Here is a 26902-nt window from a genome sequence, read left to right as displayed (position 1 = left end):
CTTTGCCAACAAAGTCCGTCTAGTCAAGGCTATGGTTTTTCCAGTGGTCATGTATAGATGTGAGAGTTGGATTGTGAAGAAAGCTGAGCGGCGAAGAATTGATGCTTTTGAACTATGGTGTTGGAGGCGACTCTTGAGAGTCCCTTGGACTGCAAGGAGATCCAACCAGTCCATCCTAAAGGAGATCAGTCCTGGGTGTTCATTGGAAGGACTGATGCTGAGCTGAAACTCCAATACTTTGGCCACCTCATGCGAAGAGTTGACTCATTGGAAAAGACTGTGATGCTGGGAGGGATTGGGGGCAGGAGGAGAAGGGGATGACAGAGGATGAGATGGTTGGATGGCATCACTGACTCGATGGACATGAGTTTGAGTAAACTCCGGGAGTTTGTGATGGACAGGGAGGCCTGGCGTGCTGCGATTCATGGGGTCGCAGAGTTGGACACGACTGAGCAAGTGAACTGAACTGACTGATAGGCCTCACAGCTTATTGTGAAGATTCTATGTCGTTATATGTTTGGTTGTACATTTACTTACGTGTGTCAAGTACCTGACCTAGTGCTTTTCATTCACTACATATGCAAAAAGTGCTAAATGTAGTGTATATTCAATATGCTAAAATCTAGTCAACACTAGAAGTGCATAGTTTGTGTTTGCCTTCTCTACTTGGTTGTATCTTTTTTTGTTCTTTAATGCATTAAAACTAGGCTTCCTCTTCTGTCATTTTGTTAGAATGATTTCATTAGTGGTACCAGTGACTTGCATGTGTAAAATCCAGTGAACACTCTTTGGTGCCTGTCTCATTGCATCTCCCTGTGGACTTGATACTGTTGGCCATCTGCTTGTAATGCCACAGCGCCCCTTCTCCTTCAGGACACTGCACTGGTTCTCGGAGTGCTCTGACCATCCTGTCTCAGTCTTTCAAGTAATAGACAGTTCCTTAAATGCTGGTGTTCCCCAGGGCTCTCCTCTGGACCCTCTGACCTTCTCTGTGCTTTCCCCTGAGTGAATTGTGCTTTCAAGGTTTCAGCTATTACCCATTTTCTCAATGTGGTGTAATGAACTATGCCAGAATTTTAGAATCATAGCAACTTCAGTTGCAATTTAACCTTGCCACTTACTTGCTCTGACCTTGGCTAAGTTATGTAACATTCCTGTACTGCAGTGGCTTTATCTATAGAAAAGCATATTTAATATTACTTACTTCTCTGCATTGTAGTCAAGTGTTTTCTTCTCCCAGGTGGCACGTCAGAATCCACGTGTCTGAAATAGAACGCAGCACGTTTCCCTCTGTGTTCTCATACACGCTCCTGTTCAGCTTGTGACCTGGCCTTTCTCTCCGTTATCTCTGCTCAGCACTTGGGACTCATCTTTGACTGTTTCCCCCTCACCTGTATTTGGTACATCCCAGGTCCTGCCACATCGCCTCCTAAACTGCTCTTGCCTTGGCCGCCTCCTCTCCATCTCTGCTGTCTGTGCCCTAGCTCATCATCTCTTGCCTGGGCTCCTGAACTAGCTGTTATACCTGTACTGTCCAGTAGAGTAGCCACAAGCCACACATGTGACTATTTATATTTAATTGAAATGAAATTAAAAATTCAGTTCTTCAGCGTGACTTGTAACATTTCCAGTGCTTCATAGGCCTGTGAGTCTACAGAACTGGGTAGAACATCTGTGGACCATTTCATGACTGCAGAAAGCTCTTTTGAACAGTGCTATTTTTTTTTTATTGTCACAACGAGTCTTTATTGAATCTTTTTTTTTTCTCTATTGCCATATGTTATTTCTTTTCCATTTATTTTTATTAGTTGGAGGCTGATTACTTTACAATATTGTAGTGGTTTTTGCAATACATTGACATGAATCAGCTATGGATTTACATGTGTTCCCCATCCCAATCCCTCCTCCCACCTCCCTCCCCACCCCATCCCTCTGGGTCTTCCCAGTGCACCAGCCCCGAGCACTTGTCTCATGCATCCAACCTGAGCTGGTGATCTGTTTCACACTTGATAATATACATGTTTCGATGCTGTTCTCTCAAAACATCCCACCCTCGCCTTCTCCCACAGAGTCCAAAAGTCTGTTCTGTACATCTGTGTCTCTTTTTCTATTTTGCTTATAGGGTTATCGTTACCATCTTTCTAAATTCCATATATATGCGTTAGTATACTGTATTGGTCTTTATCTTTCTGGCTTACTTCACTCTGTATAAGGGGCTCCAGTTTCATCCATCTCATTAGGACTGGTTCAAATGAATTCTTTTTAACGGCTGAGTAATATTCCATGGTGTATATGTACCATAGCTTCCTTATCCATTCATCTGCTGATGGGCATCTAGGTTGCCTCCATGTCCTGGCTATTATAAACAGTGCTGCGATGAACATTGGGGTGCACGTGTCTCTTTCAGATCTGGTTTCCTCAGTGTGTATGCCCAGAAGTGGGATTATTTTAGACTGGAGTCGGCAAACTAAGACTTGAAGGCCAAACCTGCTGCCTGTTTCTGCAGATAAAGCTTCACTGGGGCCCAGCCCTGTGTGCTGTTTACTGTGGCTGCTTTCACATGACCGTGGCCAAGTTGGTTAGTCGTGACAGATATGGTATGGCTTCCAGAGCCCCTTGCTTTCTGTTCACTCCCTGGCTTTTTAGGGAAGAAGTTTACTGATTTCTGCTCTAGGCAGTCTGCCTGTCTCCAGTCCTGTTCCCCTTTCCTCCTCTGCTGTATTGTTACCTTCCACAGTGATCTCCACACAAAAAATGAGCACACACCCCCCCTGGTTAGATCCTCTGAGTGATTCCTGCTGCTTCCAGGATAAACTACGGGCTCTGTAATGTGACATAGAAAGCTCTGTAAGTAGAGCTGTTTTCTCTCTTTGTGCCATATTCCCCTCAAACCGTCCTCTCTCCCCACTGTCCCTGTGCTGGAAAGGTCTCCTGGATCCTTGCTCATTCTTCACAAGTCAGCCCAAGAGTTGTTGTCCTGAGCACAACAAGCAACCCCATGTCTTCCAGGCTGGGTTCTGGGTCCCTCACCTGTGTCGCGCAATAGCAACACACAGTTACAGCATTATGATTGATAAATTATTGTAAAGTAAGCTTTTCTTTTTTTCCTGTTCTTTACTTATCTCTGTGTTTTGTTAGGTCAGCAGCCAAACTTTGTTGAATTTTGCATCGTCCAGTGTCCACCTGTTGTCTGGTACTTAGTAGCCATTTAATTGTTTTTTGAATTAGTGGTTCCCAAGAGGTGATCAGTTTAGCTTTAGCAGTGTCTGTATCTTGAAGGTGATTCAGATTTGAGATTTTAAAGCAGGAGGAACTTATCTTTGACACTTACAGGAACTTTAATGTGTTTTTGTTTGAAACTCTTTTTGAGAAATCATAATATTAGAGATAATTTAACTTATTCTGTAATTTTATAGTAAAAAGCTATGCTCTACCTTTATTTAAAATCTTTGAGTCTTGAAGAAATTAAGAATTGAGAAATGGGATTGGAATATGAGCAAGAAATGGTATAATGGAGCAGCAAGGAGGTTATAATGAAATTTTCCATAGTTTGTTTTCTTTGGTTTGTGATATTTTTGTTCTCTTCATTCCTCCTGAACTCACAGTATCTCCTGGACCCTGTAGGTTTCCCAAAGCTCACACTTGTGACTCTCAACTCCTAAAATTCACCAAACCAGTACCTTGTTGGTGGATAGATTCTTGGTTCCCATCCTCTTTTTTCCTGTCTTTCTCTATCTGGCGCATCTTCCCAAATGTGAATTACACCCGCTGATGCCTTGTGTTTACACTGAGTGTGTTTAATACCACACAGTGCACAGTTCATTCCTAGGACACTTGATTGAAAAGTCCACATGCATTTAGAAGAACAGAGGGAGGAGGAAGTGCTAAATGACCAAAGATAGATTTTTCTATATGGGGTTGGGGAGGGTTGCAAACACATACAATCTACCATCTTTTCTCCTATACCCATCTGAGTAATAACTGTGGATGGTGGGGAAAGAGAGTGTGTTCCCACTCTCCTTCCTTCCCACAAGCATGTTTTCTTGCTTGCTCCTGTTCCTCTCCCTCTTAGCATCAGTACATATATTCAAAAACTGTTAGCCTGTATTTGTTGGAATGAAGGAGTGTTCTAATTAGGTAAAAAGAGGTACATTCCAAAAACATAAGGGGTTCTTCTGACGTGAGGAAGAGAAAAACAATTATGTAAATATTATTTTATCCTAAAAATTAGTACATGCGTTCTTTCCTTTGAAGGAGACTTGCTTAAAGGTCAGGCACCAGTCACATGGAGAAACTGGCTGAAGATAAATTGATGATTGTACAGTAAAGCCAAAGCTCAAGTTCTTAAAGTCCAGATTTGTAGATAATCACCTTTCCAGACAACCAAAAATTTGGAAAATGTGTAAAGTGCTGGAGAACAGGAAACAGTCTAGGCTAAATACAATCTAGGAGTTATGAGATCGAAGAGAAAAGGCTAGAAATATACAGTTACAGGAGACCAGTTGGGTTATTGCATTCATCTAGGTGTCTAAGAGATACCAATGACCAAAAATTATAATGGCAACAGGTGTAATGGGATAAGTTGGGAAAGGATTAGGAAGAATCTTAGGAGACAAGATGAATAGAGCTTGGTTCCAGACTAGGAACTGTCTAGGGTGACTTCAGGTTTCTGACTTGGCTAAGTTGATGATGATCCCATTGATTAATATTGGGAGATTTCTGTGGTGGTGGTCATGGAAGAAAGGGAGATTAGGTAAAGAGTAGGGTATTGGTTTTAGGCGTGTTGGGTTTGAGGCATATTTGAGAATGTGTGATTTGTCAGGTAAGGATGCTCAGCAATAACTTAGAATTATGGAACTACGAGTAGAATATAAGAGAGAACTTGAAACCAGAGATTTGTGTCAGGGTGTTTGAGCCTTTGAGGAGGAAAATGTTTTCCTCTACTAGTTTTGGTTCTTTGGTGGATCTAATAATCAAATTGACATAAGGCAGATTAACAGGAGAAAAAACAGATTTAATTACATATATGTGGGAGTCCCACAGGACAATGAGATCCAAGTTCGAACTGGGCAATAAAGACTTATAAAGCCGTCTTGAACTAACGAATGGTGTAGGGATCTGTGGAGGAGGATATTCACAGGATGATAAGAAGAGCAGATATTTGGTAATTAGATGTTTGTCCTGCCATACAGATAGGTCATTCAGATAAAAAGTTATCTCTTGGTAATAGCTCTCTGTGTGGCTGGGTTACCTGTCTGAATTCTCTCAGGTAGTTAAGGGAGAGGTAGAGGAGTTTTTCTTGAATCTGCTGGGTCTTAATTTCTTTCAGCTGTTTTTGCCAGGAAAATTCCATGGACACAGAAGCCTGGTGGGCTGCAGTCCGTAGGGTTGCAGAGAGCCAGACACGACTGAAGCAACTTAACACACATGCGCACACAAAATATTGTGCGTGCCATAGCGGTGGCACATTTTGGGAAACTTGTTCTGAACCCCTTTAGGCTCCTGGGAATAGATTAAATGGCCTTGGCACAGCATATGGAAGAAGTGTACTTGGGAAGCACAGAAATTTAAGGGAAAGGCAGAGGAAATAGAAACTGAAAAACTGTAGCTCCGGAATCAAGAGGAAATAGTATCATGGAAACCAGGAGACGAGAAAGGAAATGTGATGATCGACAGTGTCATATGCTACAGAAAGGTCATCTGGGATGAAGGCTGAGATGAATCCACTGTCTTGTTATAGAGATGCCACTGGTGACCACTGCATTCTTTTGTAGGGGAATGAAATCATATGTACTGGTTTGTGAAGTTATAGCAAGAATGTCTGTGAATACACTGTTGATGTCTCTTTTTAAAAGTTTAATAGGGAAGACGAGCAGTGGAGGAGAGATTTTTGGATTAGGAAGAATTGGACATGTTGGTAAAAAAGAAGGAATCAACCTATAGATGGAGAGCTGGATGGAGCAAGAGAAAGGGGATAATTGATGGCCTAAGGTTGCAGAGCATAGGTGCAGAGCAGTTGGCCTTGGAGAGGGCAAGAGAAACCACTTCTATTGAATGTAGAGGAAGATGTACCTGAAAAGATTTGAGGTCTTGAGGTCAGAATTTGAGGAATCCATGGTTGGTGGACTAATATCTTAATAGTAGAGGAAGCCAGTTCCTCTGGGATTGAGAGGTAAAGTTAAATGAGGAAGGAAAGTGACTTCATTGGTGATACAGAGGTTTGGAGGCAATTCTATGGAGAATGTCGAGTTAAATGAAAGGAACATGAAGCAAATCTGAGGATACACTGGGCAGTTCAGATCTCTCTATATTTGTGCTATTTATCTAATGTCAATATTGGTGAGTAATAATAGCTATTGATTGAGCTCTGTAGTTCGAGGGAGTTCTTACTACGTATCATAACAACTTCATTGTATAAGGGGGGGGGGGGTTGCTATCATTATCCACCATGATCTTTGTAGATCAAACTGAGAGAGGTCAGACCACACAGCAGCCACGGAGGAAGGAGATTTGAGCCCAGCCTTTCTGACTGCAGAGTATAGTACCTGCCTTCCCTCTGTTTTCTGCCTAAGGAAAGCTGGCTTGATGAGAAGTTGGCGATAGGCAGGTGGAGTATGATGGATGAAGTGGCAAGAGTGCTGAGGGTACCGATGTGTGTCCTGAAGGTAACTGAGGTAGGTAGGAAAAGAAGTGAATCAGAGGCTAATAGTGACAAGTTTGGGAGTGGAAGTCAATGAAGAGATTTAGATGGAATTGGATAAAATGAAATATCAGGTATTACGAATATGCTTAGAAGGGAATGGCTTAGGACTTCCCTGGTGATCCAGTGGTTAAGACTCTGTATTCCCAATGCACAGGGCCTGGGTTCAATCCCTGGTCAGAAAACTAGATCCCTCATGCTGCTGCTAAGAGCCTGCATACCTCAATGAAGATCAAAGGTCCCACCTGTTGCAACTAAGACCTGGTACAGTCACATAAATAAATATTTTTTTTTAATATTTTAAAAAAGAAGGGGGTGGGTTATTTAAGGTATACCATTTTTCATTAAAATCAAGGCTATATAGTCACAAAAATGAATACCTGAAGATCAGATAGGGAAAATTTGGGGGGTAGGGAAGGCTGGAAGACAGGAGATCTGGATAGAGCAAAAAATCTTGACTTCACTGCTACAGTGACATTTTTCCTATTTGTGATGCTATTTTATTAATTTGAGCATTGCTACCTAAATTGCTACCTTAACTTCCTTCTTTTTTCACCCAACATAGTTATAAATTGTAATATCTCTCTTATCCTACAAATCATTTCCGTTTCATAATTTAATTTCATAGTAAAATATTTTAAGGTCTTTTTCAACAGCTTAATTTTTAGTTTCTGAGGTTGAGCAGTTTCTAGTTTAGTCATGACTAATGCAGTCAAATTTAATATTAAGATACATGGATATATTTCACTCCATTTTATAATTCAACCTCTAAAATGTAATGAAGCAACATTAGGCGATGTCATTTCTTTAAGGAGGAAAAAGTAGAATAGAGCAAATAACTGAATTTTTCAAAAATATGCTTTTTACTTGAGAATAATTTTAGACTTTCAGAAAAGTTTCAAGGATGGTTCAAAAGGTTCCTATATACCCCACACTCAAATTCTCCTAGTGTTAATATTTACATTCATATGGTACATTTGCCATAATTAGTGAAATATTGGTGCATTATTATTAACTAATGGCTGTAGTAGTTCAGAGTTCCTTAGTTTTTACCGAATGTCATTTTTCTGTCCCAGGATTCTGTCTGAGATACTACATTACATTTAGTTGTCACTTCTCTTTAGACTCCTGGTTGTGACAGTTTCTCAGCCTTCCATTGTTTTTGATGACCTTGTCAGTTTTGAGAAGTCCTGGTCAGGTGTTTTGTAGAATATTTCTCAATTTGGATTTGTCTGATGTTTCTCTTGGGTGATTAGATTCAGGTTATGGGGTTTTCTGGAGGCTTCCCTGGTGGCTCATTGGTAAAGAACTCTTCTGCCAGTGCAGGAGACGCGGGTTCCATCCCTGGGTCGGAAAGATCCCCTGGAGAAGGAAATGGCAACCCACTCCAGTATTCTTGCCTGGGAAATCCCATGGACAGAGGAGCCTGGCAGGCTATAGTCCATGGTGTCATAAGAGTTGGCCACGACTTTGCAACTAAACAACAACAATGGGGTTTTTGGAGGAAGACCACAGAAGTAATGTGCCATTCTCATCCCATTATGTCAGGACTACATGCACAAACATGGTTTATCAGTGTTGATGTTTACCTGTTTACCTGGCTGAGGTAGTTTGTAGGATTTCTCAGTTTTTAAAGTTACTATTTCTACCCCACTTGCCTTCTACACTGAACTCCCTGGAACAAAGTCGTTACACATAGTCCCCTCTTGAACAGTGGAGTTAGGCTTCATGAACTCTTTGAGGATGCATCTACATATTTTGTTTGCAATCATTCTGTACAGAGTATTTATCTTTTCTTCCCTTTTCATTCACTCAGTCATTCATTTGTGTTACCATGACTTCATGGATATTTACTTTTTACTTGGAGTTTAAAACCAATGCTACCTATATTTATTTTGTTCAAATTGTTATAACTTGCCATTGGGAGCTCTTTCAGTTGGTTTCTTAGTCCCTTTGACATAAATTCATCATTTTGTTCTTTGAGCACTTATTTAGTTTCTGATACTAAAAACAGCATTCTGGATTTTTATTGTATATTGTGTCCCAACCCTAGAATCTGCCTTTTCTTAAGGAGCCTTGTTTTCTTTTACTGGAGACTGGTATTAGAAACCAAAATGTGGGCCCTGGGTGTGCTCACTGCTCCTGGGTCATCATTGTTCCTATGTCCTCCCAGCTGGCAACTCGGAAATATACTAACCTGTATATACGCACATATCTATAACTAGTTCTCTCTATATATCCATCTATATCTGTGTTAAACTAAGTGTGAGTTTATACTGAAGTTTGCAGCTCTAATCCAGGATCATATGGATCAATCTAGCCTTTTACACTCAATTGTCTGTAATTTTCACTCCAACAATGAGAAATCTGGTCCCTACTGCATGCACCATCAGACAAATTTATTTGTTAAATCCTAATATACATGCATAATGGTTTCAGAATTATTAACCTGTTCCCCCTGGAGATAATACTTTTACTGGCTAGAGTACAGTGCCTTTGTATAGTTTTTTTAGTCTTACAGTCTTATTTTCAGAGTTACCTGGGGTCCCCTGAGAGATTTTATTTATTAATTTTTTTTTTAAACTTGCATACATTCTTCATGCTGTTCTGTGAGTTTTGACAGATGCATATTGTCATATCCACTACTACAGTATCATACAGAATTATTTCACTGCTCTAAAATATTGCCCATGCTTCACCTGTTCTACACTCTCCTTCTCTCTCTGAACCTCTGGCAATCACTGTTCTGTTTTGTCTTTACAGTTTTGCTTTTTCCAGAATGTCACATAAATGGAATCATACAATTTCCATTCTGACTTTTTTGATTTAGCAATATGCATTTAAGATTCACCTATTGTGTTACATGAATTGATAGTTTGTTCCTTTGTATCGCTAAATAGTATTTTATTGTATGTATGTACCGCAGTTTGCTTATTCATTCACATACTATGTTGTGAATAACATTGTGAACCAACCTGTGACATTTGATTACTTCCAGTTTTTGGCAATTATGAATATAATTGGTGTAAACACTTGTATGCAGGTTTTTGTGTGGATATATATTTTGAAATCAATTGAAAAAAGTACCTAGAAGTGTGATAGTTAGATTGTGCACTATGAATATGATTAACATTTTAACTGCAATGCTGTCTTCCAAAGTGGCTTCCATTCTGCATTCCTACCAACAATGAATGAGTATTCCTATTGTTCCATATTCTTGCTGACAATGCATATTGTCAGATTTTTGGATTTTAGTCATTCTAATACATGTGTAGTAGTATGTCATTGTTTTAATTTACATTTTTCTAAGGACAAATGATGTTTAACATCTTTTTTATATACTTTTTTTCCTTTTGTTTATCTTCTCTGATGATGTATTTAAGATCTTTTGCCCATATTTTAATTGAGTTGTTTCCTTATTTCTGAGCTTTAAGAGTTATATATATATTTTAGATACAAGTATTTTATCATATATGTATTTAGTAAACAATCTCCCAGTGTTTGGATGTCTCTTCATTTTCTTTTAATAGTGCCTTTCACAGAGCCCATTTCTAATTTTAGCAAAGTCTAGCTTATTGATGTTTTTTTTATGGATTGTGCTTTTGGTATTACATCTAAAATACTATCATCAAACCCAACCCAAACCATGCAGATTTTTTCCTGTTTTTTTCCTAGAAGTTTTATAATTTTGCATTTTACTTTCAAGTCTGTGGTCTGTTTCAAGTTAATTTTTGTGTAAGTTGTGAGGTCTCTGCCTAGGTTTATTTTTCTGCACGTGGCTATCCAATTGTTCCAGTACTGTTTGTTTAAAAGACTGCTTTTTCTCCATTGAATTACCTTTACACCATTGTCAAAAGCAAGTTCAGTATATTTGTGCGGGTTTATCGATGTACTCTCTGTTCTATTCCACTGTTCTATTTGTTCTTTTATCAATGCCATGCTGTCTTAATTATCACAGCTTTATTGTAGTTCTTGAAAGTGAATCTGTCAACTTTGTTCTTTTTCAGTATTATGTTGACTATTCTAGGCCCTTCGTCTTGCCATAGATTGGGTTGGGCAAAAAGTTTATTTGAGTTTTTCTATACCAGCTTAGGAAAAGCCTGAACAAACTTTTTGGCCAACCCAATAAATCTTGCTGGGGAGGGGGGTGTTCTGAATTTTAAAAACTGTAAACCAGAAACCATTAATCCTCAAAGATGCAGAATAAATGAGATGTTTCTTTAATTTTTTTCCCAGGTGGTTCTTTGAGGCTCTGAAGTATCCTAAGTTTTCCAAGGCTAATGTCATCAATGGAATACTTATGACGGTGGTGTTCTTCATAGTGAGGATTGCCTCGATACCTCCTTTCTACGGCTACATGTACTCTGTGTTTGGAACGGAAGCCTACGTGAGGCTTGGATTTTTAATTCAGTTTTCCTGGGTTGCCACTTGTGTGGTTTTGGATGTGATGAATGTCATGTGGATGATCAAAATTTCAAAGGGGTGCATCAAAGTCATCTCTCTCTTAAGACAAGAGAAAGCCAGAAAGAGTCTTCAGAATGGAAAACTTGACTAAAAGTGGGCTATTGATAAGCATACTTCATTGCTACCTACATTGTATCTTCCGATAGGATAAACTCTTGGCATGTTCTTGTGCTTCTTTATTAATTATACTTGGTATTCATACTTTCAGTGTCTTTTTTTCTTAACCATTAGAAAAGAGAAACTAAAACACTTTTTTTTTCCCCTCAGGATTTAATTTCTAATTTTCTTTTGCATTATAAGCATGGATAAAATCTTAAAGATTTAAATAAAAATGTATAAATATGGTCATGAATCTTTTTGGAAATCTGTTCACTGGCATTGGTACTTTTCTCTGTGAAAAGATGACTATGCTAATTTGGTACACTTGGTTTTATGTCACTGATTTTGCTGAAAGAATGGGAACTGCTTTTAAATCTGTAAATGGCTCTCCACATTCTGATGCACCGTGCTTGTTTCTTACTATGGCTGTCAATTCCTGGAGTAGAGTTTGATTTCCAAATTATTGAAATGTTCTTTTTCTTAGACTATTAGAAGTGATGTCTTTTTCATTTCAATTTGCTATCATCTACTAATAATGAAGTATTTTGCTTGCTTTGGAAACCTTTAATTAGTTTTCATGGGAAATACTTCCTACAATTTTAGACTTTTCTGACATCACTTCATTATATCTGTTTTTAACATTTTATCAAATTATTGCTTTTTTCTTCAGTAGTAAAGCTTAAGACCAATCTAATAGAGCTCCTTAAGAGATGAATTCTTCCTTCTAAACATGCATGTTCTAGATGACTAGTTAGACTAATATGAGGATTCATTAAGAAAAAGGCTTTAACACTGCTGTCTCTATCTGCTTCCTTTGCATTTTTTCTTTGAAAACTATATTATTTCTATTGGCAAAACCTCCCATGAGTTCTGAACCCAACATTTTTTAGCACCACAGTCTTGTGCAATATATATTTATCATGTTCCTAAAGTAGGCTTCTTCTTGATGAGACCAAAACTGCAAAAACTAAATAAGTCAGTATTCATCTTTAACTCACAATTTATACCCATGCTTGCTAGCATTTTGAGTGCTTTGAATTTCTGTCTTTCTTAAAATACAGGCAAAAGATAGATAATTTAATCTAAGCATTCTGATTATCAATATTATTTTATGTGAAGATGTGAATGGTGACTTTTTTTCTGTTTGTGTATGTGGGTATATGTTTGCTTTTGTTTTGGTCCTTACAACCCAAATATAAAATAACATAGTTAGGTATTATTGTCTTTATTTTTCTCAAGTACTTTACTTTAATGATCATTCTTACCTATGGAAAAAAATTAATCAGTGGAAAATACTTGAGTTTAATTGAACCCAAACCAAAAGATCTAATCCATTCAGTTTCTCAGTTTGAATGAGAATGTGCGACTCACTCTCACTGTCCATGTTACAGTGATGAAGGAAGGCTAGCTGGATATTTCAGGACTTTTGATTTAATGTAATTTGATTTGACCTCAGCTGTCTGATGCAGATAGGGTCTGATAAGTTATAGAACATTTAAAGAAGGTAATTGAAATCTCAGTCAGTAACTGAATGATAAATTGAAATTGATTGGCTTATACCAGTACACTTATTTTTGAAAGGCTTTAAGTAATGTAAAATGTAAGTATTTGTTTTCAGATTTACTAATATTACATTGATAATTTGTTGCTAAATTTAGTCCCTTTTACACATAGGCACTTAGACATGTATTGGTTGTTTAGTGGGAGTATGAAAGCATGTGGTTTAATCTTATTCCTTTCTTGCTCTTTTGCAAGAAAAATGGCTTTCAAAAAGGAAAACACTTACATTAGAAAACTATTTTGGAAATTCATTCCTTTAGAAAGAAGCAAAATGTGAAATAAATAATTTGGACTATTCAGATATTTCTATAGTTTCTGAACACAGATTTTAAAAACCCACCATCAATATGAAGAAAATATAATTCTATATAAGATGAGTGAGTTTCCATATAGCAGTTTCAGTTTTTATAGTTGTTATTTCATGCTTAAAACTTTATTTTTACTTTCACTAACAGCACCTTTCAGTAGTATAGCCCCCACTAAGTAAGTATAATTAAAATATCAATGTGTCGAAACTAAAGTTTGTTATTCCCTTAGTTAGTCAGCAATTCTTATTTTATGCTGGCTGCATGACAGATAATTTAACATCCAGATTAAGTATCCAAAATGGATTCTACGTACTTCCTCATACAATAGATATGAAATGGAAAAGACACTATAAGCTGCCATGCTACTTTAAGTCAGATCTTTACAGGAGCTATACTTTGCTGTTCTGTGATTTTATCCACCTGCCTGAGATACAAGTAGTTAAAGACAGAACATTTCATTTATTAAATAATGAATTTTTCATTTGTTAAATGACAAACTTTTGCTAGACATTTTACATATTAAATATTTTGACTACATGGATTAATTTAAATGATTCTATTGATATTATGCATTCTGATATTAAACAACTGTTAAAATATTTATAGAAAATGAAAGCAAATTGGTATAAATTTTTAAGCAACTCTATTTTTGTAGAAAAAGGTTAGTGACAACCTGTAACTATATAAATGTTCTCTGAACATGTAGTATTCTAGAGAATAAAAAATTCATACAAAATTTTGAAAATGAATGAAAATCAACTAAATATCATGCAAGATCATAGACTCTGCATTAGATATTTTATTTGGGAGAATTTAGAAACTATGAGCTTGAGTTTATAGAGTCTATATTATTGTGTCTAAAATCTTTTGAATGAGTATCATTTGCATTTATTTAAATCTCAGTATGAATCTGAGTGCAGAGAAATGAACTCCTGCTTAAATTGTGTCTTGATATATTATAGTAAGTTGAAATGCAATATTTATTCTAACTGTTCAGTTTTGTTATTTTATGGATTAGTCTTTGTTCAGAGAAATAATGATGTTTTTATCATTCCTAAGGGTGGCTCATATACTGTGGATGACCCAGTACTGTTGTAAAGATCTAGTTTTAAAAACTGCCTAGTTTATAGGTATTTGAATCAAATTCTTTTCTAAATTTTAATGACCTATTAGACTGAATTCAAAATTTTGCTGAAAGTATCAGTTTTTAAATTATATATTTTCTCTGAGGTGCACTAGGCATTTAAGGAGTGGTTCTTCCCTTTATTGTTGGGTATACCAACATTGTAATCATGTGTTTAGAAATATTCTTCTCATGGAGATATATAGAGGGAAAGCATGTTGTAATATTCATGTTTGTTCTGCTTCATTTTTAAGGAAAATAAACATGTTCCAAAAGACACTATTAAAATAAGTGTTTGAATAAATTTCAGTTTCTAGGTTTCTCTTCACTCCAAATATGTAAATATACATTTCAATTGGCTTTAAATGGTTTAATCTGTCGAATGAAATTTGAAAGTCCATGTCATTGTTGACATCATCAATTATACTTCATAGAAAATTATGTATTTATATGTTTTGGATTCTACAAGAAGCAAACTGGTATAATTTTATCACAAGTGTGACAGAGTGTATCTCAAAAGGTGCAAACCAGCATAGCCCAGAGATCCTCCTGTGATGAGAGGCCCTGGGCGCACACACACCTTCCTAGCCTTAACTACAGCTGGTTAATGACAGACACACTAGAGGTACTGAAAGCAAATTCTGACATAAAATGTGTGATATGAGTGAGGACAAGGAAAAGCCAGCAGGATCTAAGGTTGGAGGAGATAGTATGACTGCTTTGCCCTTAAAAACCATGATGTTCCTCCCCCAATCCAGAAGTTTTCTCTCCAGATCTTTTGAGCCCTTCCATCTCATCAGCACCTCCCTCCTTTATGCCATCTTTCTATGTCAACTTTTGAGGCCTCACCAGGTGGCGCCAGAAGTGAAGAACCTGCCTGCCAACGCAGGAGATGCAGGAGACAGGGGTTCCTTAGCTTGGTGGGGAAGATCCCCTGGAGAAGGGCATGGCAGTCCACTCCAGTATTCTTGCCTGGAGAATCCCATGGACGGAGAAGCCTGGAGGGTTACAGTGCATAGGGTCTCAAAGAGTCAGACATTACTGAAGTGAATTAGCATGTGTGCAAATGTGTAAGCTTCCCAGCCCCTTGTGGGAAATTTAGAAGTTCATTAGTATGTTCTTTCATTGAGGGGAAGAAAAAGCATTGCTGTAAGTTTCAGTAATGAACAGACAAACCATAATTTATTAAGAGGCTACAGGAAGCCATTTAACGTTTAATAATACTTATTTATAACACCAAGCAAAGCTTATAATGTTATGGTTTTATTGAGAAACATCTTTAGGTGTCTTTTCCTTAAACTGGTTTAGCAATAAGAGCTTTATAGCTTGTTTCAGCTAGGGATTCATTGCAGGCATGTAAATTATCTAAATGTTCTTCCTTAGACCCTCTGATAGGCGAGGGAGGAACTGAGGTGGTTCTGTGTTATGAGGATGTTATGAGGAGGGTGTGCTGATAAGTTGCAGCATTATTGAGTCTTGCTCTTTAATCAAGCAAATGTAGTCACAGTCCTGTTTCTTTCAAAAGTGAGTTCACTGCGAGTGAATTACTCAGGGTGTTTTCCGAAGTACAACACCCAAGGATTTGAGCCCTGTCTCTTTTTATCCCAGACCTCAAACTACCGCTGTTAGCTTTGTATGGTCATACCTTTCTTGGAAGATATTTTGGCAGTGAAACTAAAGATTGCTTTGTTTGCATAGAAGGTGTTTACACTGATTCCCTCCAAGGAGTAGACAGTTTTAAAAATCTTAAAGATATAAATACCTCTGGCTGAAAACTCGTTAATTGTCATTTGCATGTTTTTTCTTTTATATATTTATGTAATTCTTGCTGTAATTAAGTATGCATTAAGGTATTTGCTACTTGTTGGTTAATGAAGCATAAAAAATATAACTAAATAAAATGTGCTGTATATTTTTCTGTTTCTTGCTTGGTTTGCTTCTAGTATGATTATGTCTACTTTTTACTTCAGGACTTTTTGCACAGATAATACTCTCTTACTAACTTGTAACTGGGGTGAGTTATGAGAATATTTTGATAATTATTTGATTTTGTAATAATAACTTTTAGACATGGATTTAATTTGAAGAAGTTACTTGAAAACTTCAGTAGATGTGACAGCTATTGTGATATACAATTTTTCTCTGAGAATATATCACATTAATATTTAATTGTCAAAGATTTTAGAAGTCTTTCAAAATACATTTGTTAACATTTTGAGAACACACCTTCTAATGTATTTCCATAAGGTCGAAGAACTTTTATTTACAGAATGTAAGATTTGGTAATTTACAAATCAATGTTACTCAGATTTATCAGCAATTAAAATAGCGATTTAGTGTTCTTTTTTTGTTTCTGGTTGTGCTTTAGAGGGGTTTCTGGATGTCTTTGTGTATTTCCCTTAAAAATTTGAAATATTTGTATACTTAGTAAGTGTGCCAGTTTAAAGTTAATATATGCAAGTTCTAAGCAATAATCTGCATGTTATACAGGGTTGGCATTTCTTTGTCATGGCAATTTTATTATTTTAAGACTGTATAAAATCAATATCCTTATCAATATTTATATATAAATCACTCCTCTCCCCCAATAAAAAAAATTGGGATTTTCTTGTGGTAGAACACTAATATAATGTGGTGCAAAGCTTTGTATTTTGTGAAAAAAATAAAATCACAGTTATTTAGTGGAAAAGTTTGACTCTGCAAGGTGTACACTTGAACAATAATTAATGGATGATAAAATGACTTTTTTCACATGCCGTCTTCTCTAAGATGCTTGTAGATCTTGTTCCTTCCCATCTCTCCCCATAGTCCCAGTACATGAGAAGATGCAGCAAACATTTCAGTCCTGCTTGCTAATGGAAAAGGATGGTGCTATCTAATCAACAGGCTTTTTTAGATTAAGTAAAACTTTGGCAGTTATTTTTTTCATCTCCTTTTCTTTGTCCCTGAGGCCTCTCATGTCTTTAGTGTTTTTTTTTTTTTTTTTTTTTTTTTTCGCCAAATGTCTTGGCTGGAATTCCTACCTTCTCAAATTGCCCGTGGTCTTAATCTTGCATCTTACTCCGAGAATAGCCAGTAGATCAGGAAGCAGAGCACTAATTGAATAGAATACTGAAGTGGCTTGGCCTTTGGAGAGTAGCATGAGTCATGCTTCAGAACATGCCTAAAATGTTGTGTCAAGACTGGCAAAGGAACAGCTGAATTTCAAAATTAAAATAGCAGGCTCAGCTGTCAGTGGAGGCAGGCCACAGGTAAAATTCCAAGGATTCAGATGTTCTCTAAACGAATGTAAATGGACTTGCTCTCCCATTCCTCAGGCCATCTCAGAGATGAGTCACCCTTTACTCTCCTATTTTCTGGTCTTCATCAAAGCCTCTTTACTACTTTCCCTTCCTTTTGGTGGCCGTTACACATGCACAGACTAAGTGATGATGGCAGGTTTGCAACTTTTGCCCCTCTGAGTAACTGATCATCTGACAGTTGGTCCATAGCAGATGCAATGGATGAGCAGGGAGAGTGTGGAGTCATAGGAATGATGATGGCTTTTGGTAATGACAGGTCAGGACATGGGGTCTCTTGCAGGCTCAGGCAGCCTACGAGGGCCACTGCTCCACAAAGGCCACCCCCTCATTCCTGGCTCCACAGTGAGGCATCTGATTGTTGGCAGTGGGTGAAACACTGCTAAGATATGTTCTCATGTATGTATACATAAATGCACAGACACACACACACACAGTATCCCTACGTATACACACACACAGGGTTCTAAAATGAATAATGTTTACATTACTTTTAAATACAGAAAAGATGTAAAAATTCTTACACCATGTATAGGAACTTCACTATATTAATTTTTCTTGATAATATTCGTGTCACCCTATACAATGGACACATACATAGCATTTTCTTTTTTCTTTTTATTCTCTGAAATCCTTTCTCCTTCCTTGTCTGTGTCATTCTTTTCGCATTTTCATCTGTCCTCGAACTTTTATCCTCAGTAGAAATGCAGCCCATCATTCCTATGACTTTTCCTTTCTCCCTACAAGTCCCCTTCTTTGAAAATTCTGCAAAGGTAATTTCGGGAGTGGTATAACCGAATATGTGGTAAAATGATAAGATGAGATGTGGCAGTAAAATTTGGCTGGAGATAGATGAAAAGAGGAAGGGACTCTTTGGCTGGGATGAGGAGTACCTAGGAACACTGTGCCAGAAGCAGCCATGGGCTCCTCAGGCAGAAAGGGGTGCACAGGCTGGAGACAAAGACTCTAATTTGGGGGGAGCATCCAGGAACATCTGTCAGATGATCAGTTACTCACAGGGGCAAAAATTGCAAACCTGCCGTCATCACTTACTCTGTGCATGTATAAGGGCCACCAAACCAAACCATCTCAGACAAGTGCATTCACCTTGCTGGTGTTTGTTTTTTCATCAAGTGAGGAGTTTAACTGGGTGAATTGAAGGCCCCTTTTCAAATTTAAAATTCAGATTTCATCATTCTGTGATAATGGTAATTAGAATCAGGGTTAGGGTTTAGCCCTGGGTGCAGCAGACTAGCAGATTACAATTCTAGTATATTGGTTTAAGTTGTGTATGTTTTGGGAGGTGGCTTAAATTCCAATTTTAATTGTGATTGCATGCCCTTGAGTGAGGCCCCTTGTTTATGACTCCATCTTCCTCACTTGCAGAGATGGTATCACTTGCAATCGATGAACCTAGCCAAAAAAGCCGAGTAAAAATATTTGCTGAGTGCTTCAACATATTTAGGGGAAAGAGATAAAGTTTTAATGATATTCTTTTCTACTAGATTTGAAGCCAATTTGATTTTTTAATGCTCTTCCTAATGTTAACCTTTGGAAGATGTAAGTATCTTGATCACGGTATCCAAATACGGAATCCATTTTTTAATTGTTTCCCACAATAAAATATCATCAGAAAGGACAATAGGTGACTAATGAAAATATAAATAGCAGTTATTTATTCCTCTTTCTCCAAAACAAAAACATCTGAGAATCTGAATCCTTCAATTATTTTGAGAAGCCATTTACCATTAATGGATCATTTACCTTGCTTCACTAAGTATTGAATAATCAGACTTTCCACAAGATTTCTGTTTTCTTAGTGACCCTAAATATGGACTGCTGGGGTGGTTTGGTGGGCTTTGTGCACAGGCCAGGATGAAATGGGGTAAGGCAATTATGCTGACAGTACTTCCTGCCTGTGACTTGGTTGTGTGGTATACTTGTTTCCCGCAACTTGATTGGACTTACCTGAATGGTGATAGAATTATCTATAGTAAAAATTCACTCCAAATTTCCACAATTGGTATTGCTTTAGGGGAAAGTCTGAATGATTCCTTAGCATTGTAATGAGCAAAAATAAACACTAATTAGGATTTATATTCTAAAGAACTGAAAAGAAAATGGATGTGACAATATGTTAGTTTTTTCCTTTAAAAATGACTGAAAGGAAAGCTTTTATAACTTGGAACCATTCTTTTTTAGACAGGAATCTAAGCTTTTAACGAAAAATGTGAAACCAGAATGAAGGTGTCTACACTCCATTGTCTATCCCTCTCATGACTCTCCAGTTGTTAGTTTCAACTCTTTAAGTACCTTTGTCCTGGATCTAACCAAATACACACATTTTCTGTGCTTAACCAGGGTAACAGAGACCTGGAAAATCATTTAACCCCATGTAATTGGAGCCACTACAAATTCAGGATCTTGGTCATTCACTTATAAAAACTTATTCTCTAGGTACCAGGCACCATGCAAGGCAGAAGGTGAACAACACTGTTGGGAGCCTTGCCCCCAGGGAACGGAATGGTAATAGAAAGGTAAGGAACAGGAAAGTATATGGTATGTCTAGCGACTCAAGCATGCCTCTTCTGTTTGATCCCAGATCTAGCAGAGTGTTTCATACACACTGACTCACTCATCAAAAAACATTTCATCAGCACTCACTGTGTACCAGGATTTATTTTAGGCTCTGGAGATACTTTGGTGAAAAAGGCACACCTGAAAGCCTCTGCTCCCTTGAAAGTGAAAGTGTTAGTCACTCAAGTTGTCTCTGACTCTGTGACCCCATGGACTGTAGCCCGCCAGGCTCCGCTGTCGATGGAATTCTCCAGGCAAGAATACTGGAGTGGGTAGCCATTCCCTTCTCCAGGGTTTCTTCCCTGACCCAGGCATCAAACCTAGGTCTCCCACATTCCTGGCAGATTCTTTACCATCCGAGCACCCCATCATACATTCTAGCAATTAGAAAATGGCAGTTAGAAAATAAGTCTGAAGAAAAGAAATAAATATACAAGGTAATTTCAGCTAGTCATAAATGCTTGTTGTTCAGTCACTCAGTCATATCTGACTATTTGTGATCTCATGAACTGCAGCACACCAGACTTCCCTGTCCTTCACTATCTCCTGCAGTTCACTCAAACTCATGTCCCTTGAGTCGATCCAACCATCTCATCCTCTTCTCCTACTCCACTCAATCTTTCCCAAACTTCCTCAATCACAGAAAACTAACCAAAGTGATCACATGGACCACAGACATATCTAACTAAATGAAACTATAAGCCATGCCATGTGGGACCACCCAGGACAGATGGGTCATGGTGGAAGTTCTGATGAAACATGGTCCACTGGAGAAAGCAATGGCATACAATTTCAGTGTTCTTGAGAACCCCATGAACAGTGGTTCAGTCGCTCAGTCAAGTCCGACTCTTTGCAACCTCATGAGCTGCAGCACGCCAGGCTTCCCTGTCCAACACCAACTCCCGGAGCACACCCGGACTCATGTCCATTGAGTTGGTGATAACATCCAACCATCTCATCCTCTGTCGTCCCCTTCTCCTCCTGCCCTCAATCTTTCCCAGCATCAGGGTCTTTTCAAATGAGTAAGCTCTTCACATCAGGTGGCCAATGTATTGGAGTTTCACCTTCATCAGTCCTTCCAATGAACACCCAGGACTGATCTCCTTTAGGATGGACTGGTTGGATCTCCTTGCAATCCAAGGGACTCTCAAGAGTCTTCTCCAACACCATAGTTCAAAAGCATCAATTCTTCTGTGCTCAGCTTTCTTTATAGTCCAACTCTCACATCCACACATGACTACTGGAAAAACCATAGCCTTGACTAGACGGACCTTTGTCAGCAAAGTAATGTCTCTCTGCTTTTTAATATGCTGTCTAGGTTAGTCATAACTTTCCTTCCAAGAAGTAAGTGTCTTTTAATTTCATGGCTGCAATCACCATCTATGGTGATTTTGGAGCCCCCCAAAATAAAATCTGTCACTGTTTCCACTGTTTCCCCATCTATTTGCCATGAAGTGATGGGACCAGATACCATGATCTTAGTTTTCTGAATGTTGAACTTTAAGGCAACATTTTTACTCTCCTCTTTCACTTTCATCAAGAGGCTCTTTAGTTCCTCTTCACTTTCTGCTATAAGGGTGGTGTTGTCTGCATATCTGAAGTTATTTATATTTCTCCCAGCAATCTTGATTCCACCTTGTACTTCCTCCAGCCCAGCGTTTCTCATGATGTACTTTGCATATAAGTTAAATAAGCAGGGTGACAATATACAGCCTTGACATACTCCTTTTCCTGTACTCCATGAACAGTATGAAAAGGCAAATAAATAGGACACTGAAAGATGAACTCCCCAGGCTGGTAGGTGCCCAACATGCTTCTGGAGATCAGTGGAGAAATAACTCCAGAAAGAATGAAGAGACAGAGCCAAAGCAAAAACAACAACCAGTGGTGGATATGACTAGTGATGGAAGTCCAATATGCTGTAAAGAGCAATATTGCATAGGAACCTGGAATGTTATGTCCATAAATCAAGACAAATTGGAAGTGGTCAAACAGAAGATGACAAGAGTGAACATGCAAAAGTAGGAAGTCAAGAAATACTTGCAGTAATAGGCAAATTTGGCCTTGGAGTACAGAATGAAGCAGGGCAAAGGCTAATAGAGTTCTGCCAAGAGAACACGCTGGTCATAGCAAACACCTTCTTCCAGCAACACAAGAGAAGACTCTACACATGGACATCACCAGATGGTCAATACTGAAGTCAGATTGATTATATTCTTTGCAGCCAATGATTGAGAAGCTCTTTACAGTCACCAAAAACAAGAGCTGACTATGGCTTATTGAACTCCTTATTGCCAAATTCAGACTTAAATTGAAGAAAGTAGGGAAAACCACTAGACCATTAAGGTATGATGTAAGTCAAATCCCTTATTATTATATACTGGAAGTGACAAACAGATTCAGGGGATTAGATCTGATAGAGTGCCTGAAGAACTATTGACAGAAGTTTGTGATATTTTATAGGAGGCAGTGATCAAGACCATCCCCAAGAAAAAGAAATGCATAAAGGCAAAATGGTTGTCTGAGGAGGCCTTACAAATAGCTGAGAAAAGAAAAGACGCCATAGGCAAAGGAGAAAAGGAAAGATATACTTGATATATTTGATATATTTGATATACTTGATATATTCAAAGATATATTTGAATGCAGAGTTCCAAAGAATAGCAAGGAGAGATAAGAAAGCCTTCCTCAGTGATCAATGCAAAGAAATAGAGGAAGACAATAGAATGGGAAAGACTAGAGATCTCTTCAAGGAAATTAGAGATACCAAGGGAACATTTCATGCAAAGATGGGCTCAATAAAGGACAGAAGTGGTATGGACCCAATAGAAGCAGAAGATATTAAGCAGAGGTGGCAAGAATACACAGAATAACTATATAAAAATATCTTCATGCCCAGATAACCATGATGGTGTGATCACTCACCTAGAGCCAGACATCCTGGAATGCGAAGTCAAGTGGGTCTTAGGAAGCATCACTACAAACAAAGCTAATGGAGGTGAGGGAATTCCAGTTGAGTTATTTCAAATCCTAAAAGATGATGCTGTGAAAGTGCTGCACTCAATATGCCAGTAACTGCAAAAACTCAGCAGTGGCCACAGGACTGGAAAAGGCCACTTTTCATTTAATTCCCAAAGAAACACAATGCCAAAGAATGTTCAAACTACCGCACAATTGCACTCATATCACATGCTAGCAAAGTAATGCCCCAAATTCTCCAAGCCAGGCTTCAACAGTACATGAACTGTGACTTCCAGATGTTCAAGCTGGATTTAGAAAAGACAGAGGAACCAGAGATCCAGTTGCCAACATCCATTGGATCATCAAAAAAGCAAAAGAGTTCCAGAAAAACATCTATTTCTGCCTTATTGTCTACACCAAAGCCTTTGACTGTGTGGATAACAACAAACTGAAAAATTCTTCAAGAGATGGGAATACCAGACCACCTGACCTGCCTCTTGAGAAATCTATATGCAGGTCAGGAAGCAACAGTTAGAACTGGACATGGAACAACAGACTGGTTCCAAATAGGAAAACGAGTACATCAAGGCTCATTATTGTCACCCTGCTTATTTAACTTATATGCAGAGTACATCATGTGAAATACCAGGGTAGATGAAGCATAAGCTGGAATCAAGATTGCCAGGAGAAATATCAATAACCTCAGATATGCCAATGACACCACCCTTACGGCAGAAAGTGAAGAACTAAAGAGCCTCTTGATGAAAGTGAAAGAAGAAAGTGAAAAAGTTGGCTTAAAACTCAACATTCAGAAAACTAAGATCATGGCATCTGGTCCCATCAGGCAAATAGATGGGAAAACAATGAAAACAGTGACAGACTTTATTTTTTGGGACTCCAAAATCACTGCAGATGTTTACTGCAGCCATTAAATTAAAAGATGCTCCTTGGAAGGAAAGCTGTGACCAACCTAGACAGCATATTGAAAAGCAGAGACATTACTTTGCCAACAAGGGTCTCGGTCTAGTCAAACTACAGTTTTTTCAGTAGTCATGTATGGATGTGAGAGTCTGACTATAAAGAAAGCTGAGTGCTAAAGAATTGATACTTTTGAACTATGGTGTTGGAGAAGACTCTTGAGAATCCCTTGGACTGCAAGAAGATCCAACCAGTCCATCCTAATAGAAATCAGTCCTGAATATTTATTGTTAAGGATTGATGCTGAAGCTGAAACTCCAATACTTTGGCCACCTGATATGAAGAATTGATTCATTTGAAAAGACCCTGATGCTGGGAAAGATTAAGGGCAGGAGGAGAAGGGGACGACAGAGGATGAGATGGTTGGATGGCATCACCAACTCGATGAACATAAGTTTGAAAAAGCTCCGGGAGTTGCTGATGGACAGGGAGCCTGGCATGCTGCAGTTCATGGGGTTGCAAAGAGTCGGACACGACTGAGCGACTGAACTGACTGAACTGATTCAGTTTTTCCCAGCTTCAAGGTCTTTTCCAATGAGTCAGTTCTTTGCATCAGCTGGCCAAAGTATTGAAGCTTCAGTTTCAGCATCATTCCCAATGAATATTCATCATTGATTTCCTTTAGGATTGACTGGTTTGATCTCCTTGCTATCCAAAGGACTCTCAAGATTCTTCTTCAGCACCACAGTTTGAAAGCATAAATTCTTTGGTCCTCAGCTTTCTCTTTGGCCCAATTCTCACATCCATATAGAACTATTGGAAAAACCATAGCTTTGACTATACACAATTTTGTTGGCAAAGGAATGTCTCTGCTTTCTAACATGCTGTCTAGGTTTGTCACAGCTTGTCTTCCAAGGAGTAAGCATCTTTTATTTTTATGGCTGCAGTCACTATCCACAGTGATTTTGGAGCCCAAGAAAATAGTCTATCACTGTTTCCATTGTTTCCCCTTTCATTTGTCCTGATGTGATGTGATCAGATGCTGCCATAAGTGCTAAGAATGAAATAAAAGACAGGGGATACTGGGTGGATGTGTTTTAGAAAGTCCACTCTGGAGGTAATCCTTACACTAAGGGCAAGCAGAATCTGCAAAGATTGTGAAGAGTGTTCTAGGCAGGGGAAAATAGCAGGTATAAATTTTCTGAGATGAGGATGCTTTGGTGTGTACAGTCAAAAGGCAGCCAATGTGATAGGGGGTGGGGTTTGGCAGCACATGTTAGTGAGGAGGAGAAGAGAGATAAGACTTGTTGAGAGGTAAGTAGGTGCCAGACAACATTGGGCCTTTAGGCCATTGTGAAGTGTTTGGCTTCTCATCATGCTTAGAATAAACATTCCAGTTTTAAGCAGTCCAGGTGAGAAATGATGGGGGCTTAAGTCCACAAGAAGAAACACATTTTTTTCATGGTGACTCAGGGCGTTAACACATACTCATAAACAAAAATTTCCTGAGACAATACTCTTACCATGAGGGATGCACCCTGAGATTTTTTATTCGATTTCATTGTAAAAGAAGAAATACTGATTGTCACTGACTAAAGTGATTTCTTAACTCACCAAAGAGTGCAATTCACAGTTGAAAAAATGTTGGTTCAAACTAAAGTGCTGACATAAGAGATGGAGAAGAATGAACAGATTCAGGGTGTATTTTGGAAGAATTGACCGTGATTGTTGATAGACTTGAAGGAAAGTAAGGAGAAAAGCCTAGCGAATGATAACTTTCTACAATTTTGGTTTGAACAAATGGGCACATGTTGGTCCTACATCATAAGATGGGGAAGAAAATAGAAGGTTGTTTTTGAGAGGTGGAGGGGAAATTGAGCAATCTTCTTTTAAATACTTCAGAAATCTTTGATCATAGATGTTCATATGCATAGGGATTTGTAATATTAATTGCTCAAAACCTAGTGTGTGTATGCTCAGTTACTCAGTCATGTACAACCTTTGCTACCCCACGGACTATAGCCTGCCAGGCTCCTCTGTCATGGCATCTTCCAGGAAAGAATACTGGAGTGGGTTGCTATTTCTTTTTCCAGGGGATCTTCCCCATCCAGGGATCAAACCCATCTCCCATGTCTCCTGCATTGGCAGGCGGATACTTCACCCCTGAGCCACATGGGAAGCCCTGCTCAAATTAAAAGCTGACACTAAAACAGTGTTTTTATGTAAACTCTTAAAATTAAAAACACTTAAAAAATAATTTTATTTTTACCATAGAAATAAAACCTGCTTACTAAACCAAAAAGAAAAGAAATGTGGTCCATGGGCTCATCCTGCCCTCAAATGACAATGGTTAATTTTTTAATGTTTCTTTAATGTAATTTTTCCATGCATATTTTTTGGCCATTGTCTAAACTTTTATGAAGATAGTTGTTTAGAGTTGAAATTACATAAGCAGTTTAGAGATAATCAGTGGTTTTAGAGGCTGAGAAGTTTATGATCATTAATGCTTAACAAGTAGTTTCACTTTTGTAATAAAATAATTTTAATGAGAAACCCAGTTATTCAGTCCAATGTTGTTCAAACTTTAAAAACCCATGTGTATGATCACATCATAATTTATAACCAGCTTTGGATATGGGCTGATATTTGCACATCTACATTCATCCTTCGGTATCTGCAGAGGATAAATTCCAGGATCTCCTTTGTATACCAAAATTTGAGGATGCTCAAGTCCCTTCTTTAAAATGGCATAGTATTTTCATATAACCTACAGACACCCTCCCATATACTTAAAATTGTCTGTTACTCCTAATACCTAATACAATGTAAATTCTATGCAAATAGTTGCTGGCCCACAGGCAAATTCGTTTCGATTTTGGGGACTTTCTGGAAT

The 26902-nt window shown here is 38.2% G+C and overlaps 1 protein-coding gene across 6 annotated transcripts in view; it reads left to right on the top strand.

Annotated features, from left to right (window-relative positions):
- LOC122436661 (TLC domain-containing protein 4-like) overlaps window positions 1–16943 on the top strand; it is a 71093-nt gene extending 54150 nt beyond the window's left edge. For all 6 annotated transcript variants that reach the window (XM_043460585.1, XM_043460586.1, XM_043460582.1 and 3 more), the window contains exon 7: window positions 10937–16943. In XM_043460585.1, coding sequence (XP_043316520.1) covers window positions 10937–11255 — 319 coding nt within the window. In that variant the 3' untranslated portion in view covers window positions 11256–16943. The remainder of the gene's footprint in view (window positions 1–10936) is intronic.
- Window positions 16944–26902: the final 9959 nt, after the last annotated feature.

This window comes from Cervus canadensis, chromosome 2 (genome assembly GCF_019320065.1).
Source record: "Cervus canadensis isolate Bull #8, Minnesota chromosome 2, ASM1932006v1, whole genome shotgun sequence".
Classification (NCBI taxonomy): domain Eukaryota; kingdom Metazoa; phylum Chordata; class Mammalia; order Artiodactyla; family Cervidae; genus Cervus; species Cervus canadensis.
Note: the sequence above shows the minus strand (reverse complement) of the source record. Positions and strands in the feature narration are given on the sequence as shown.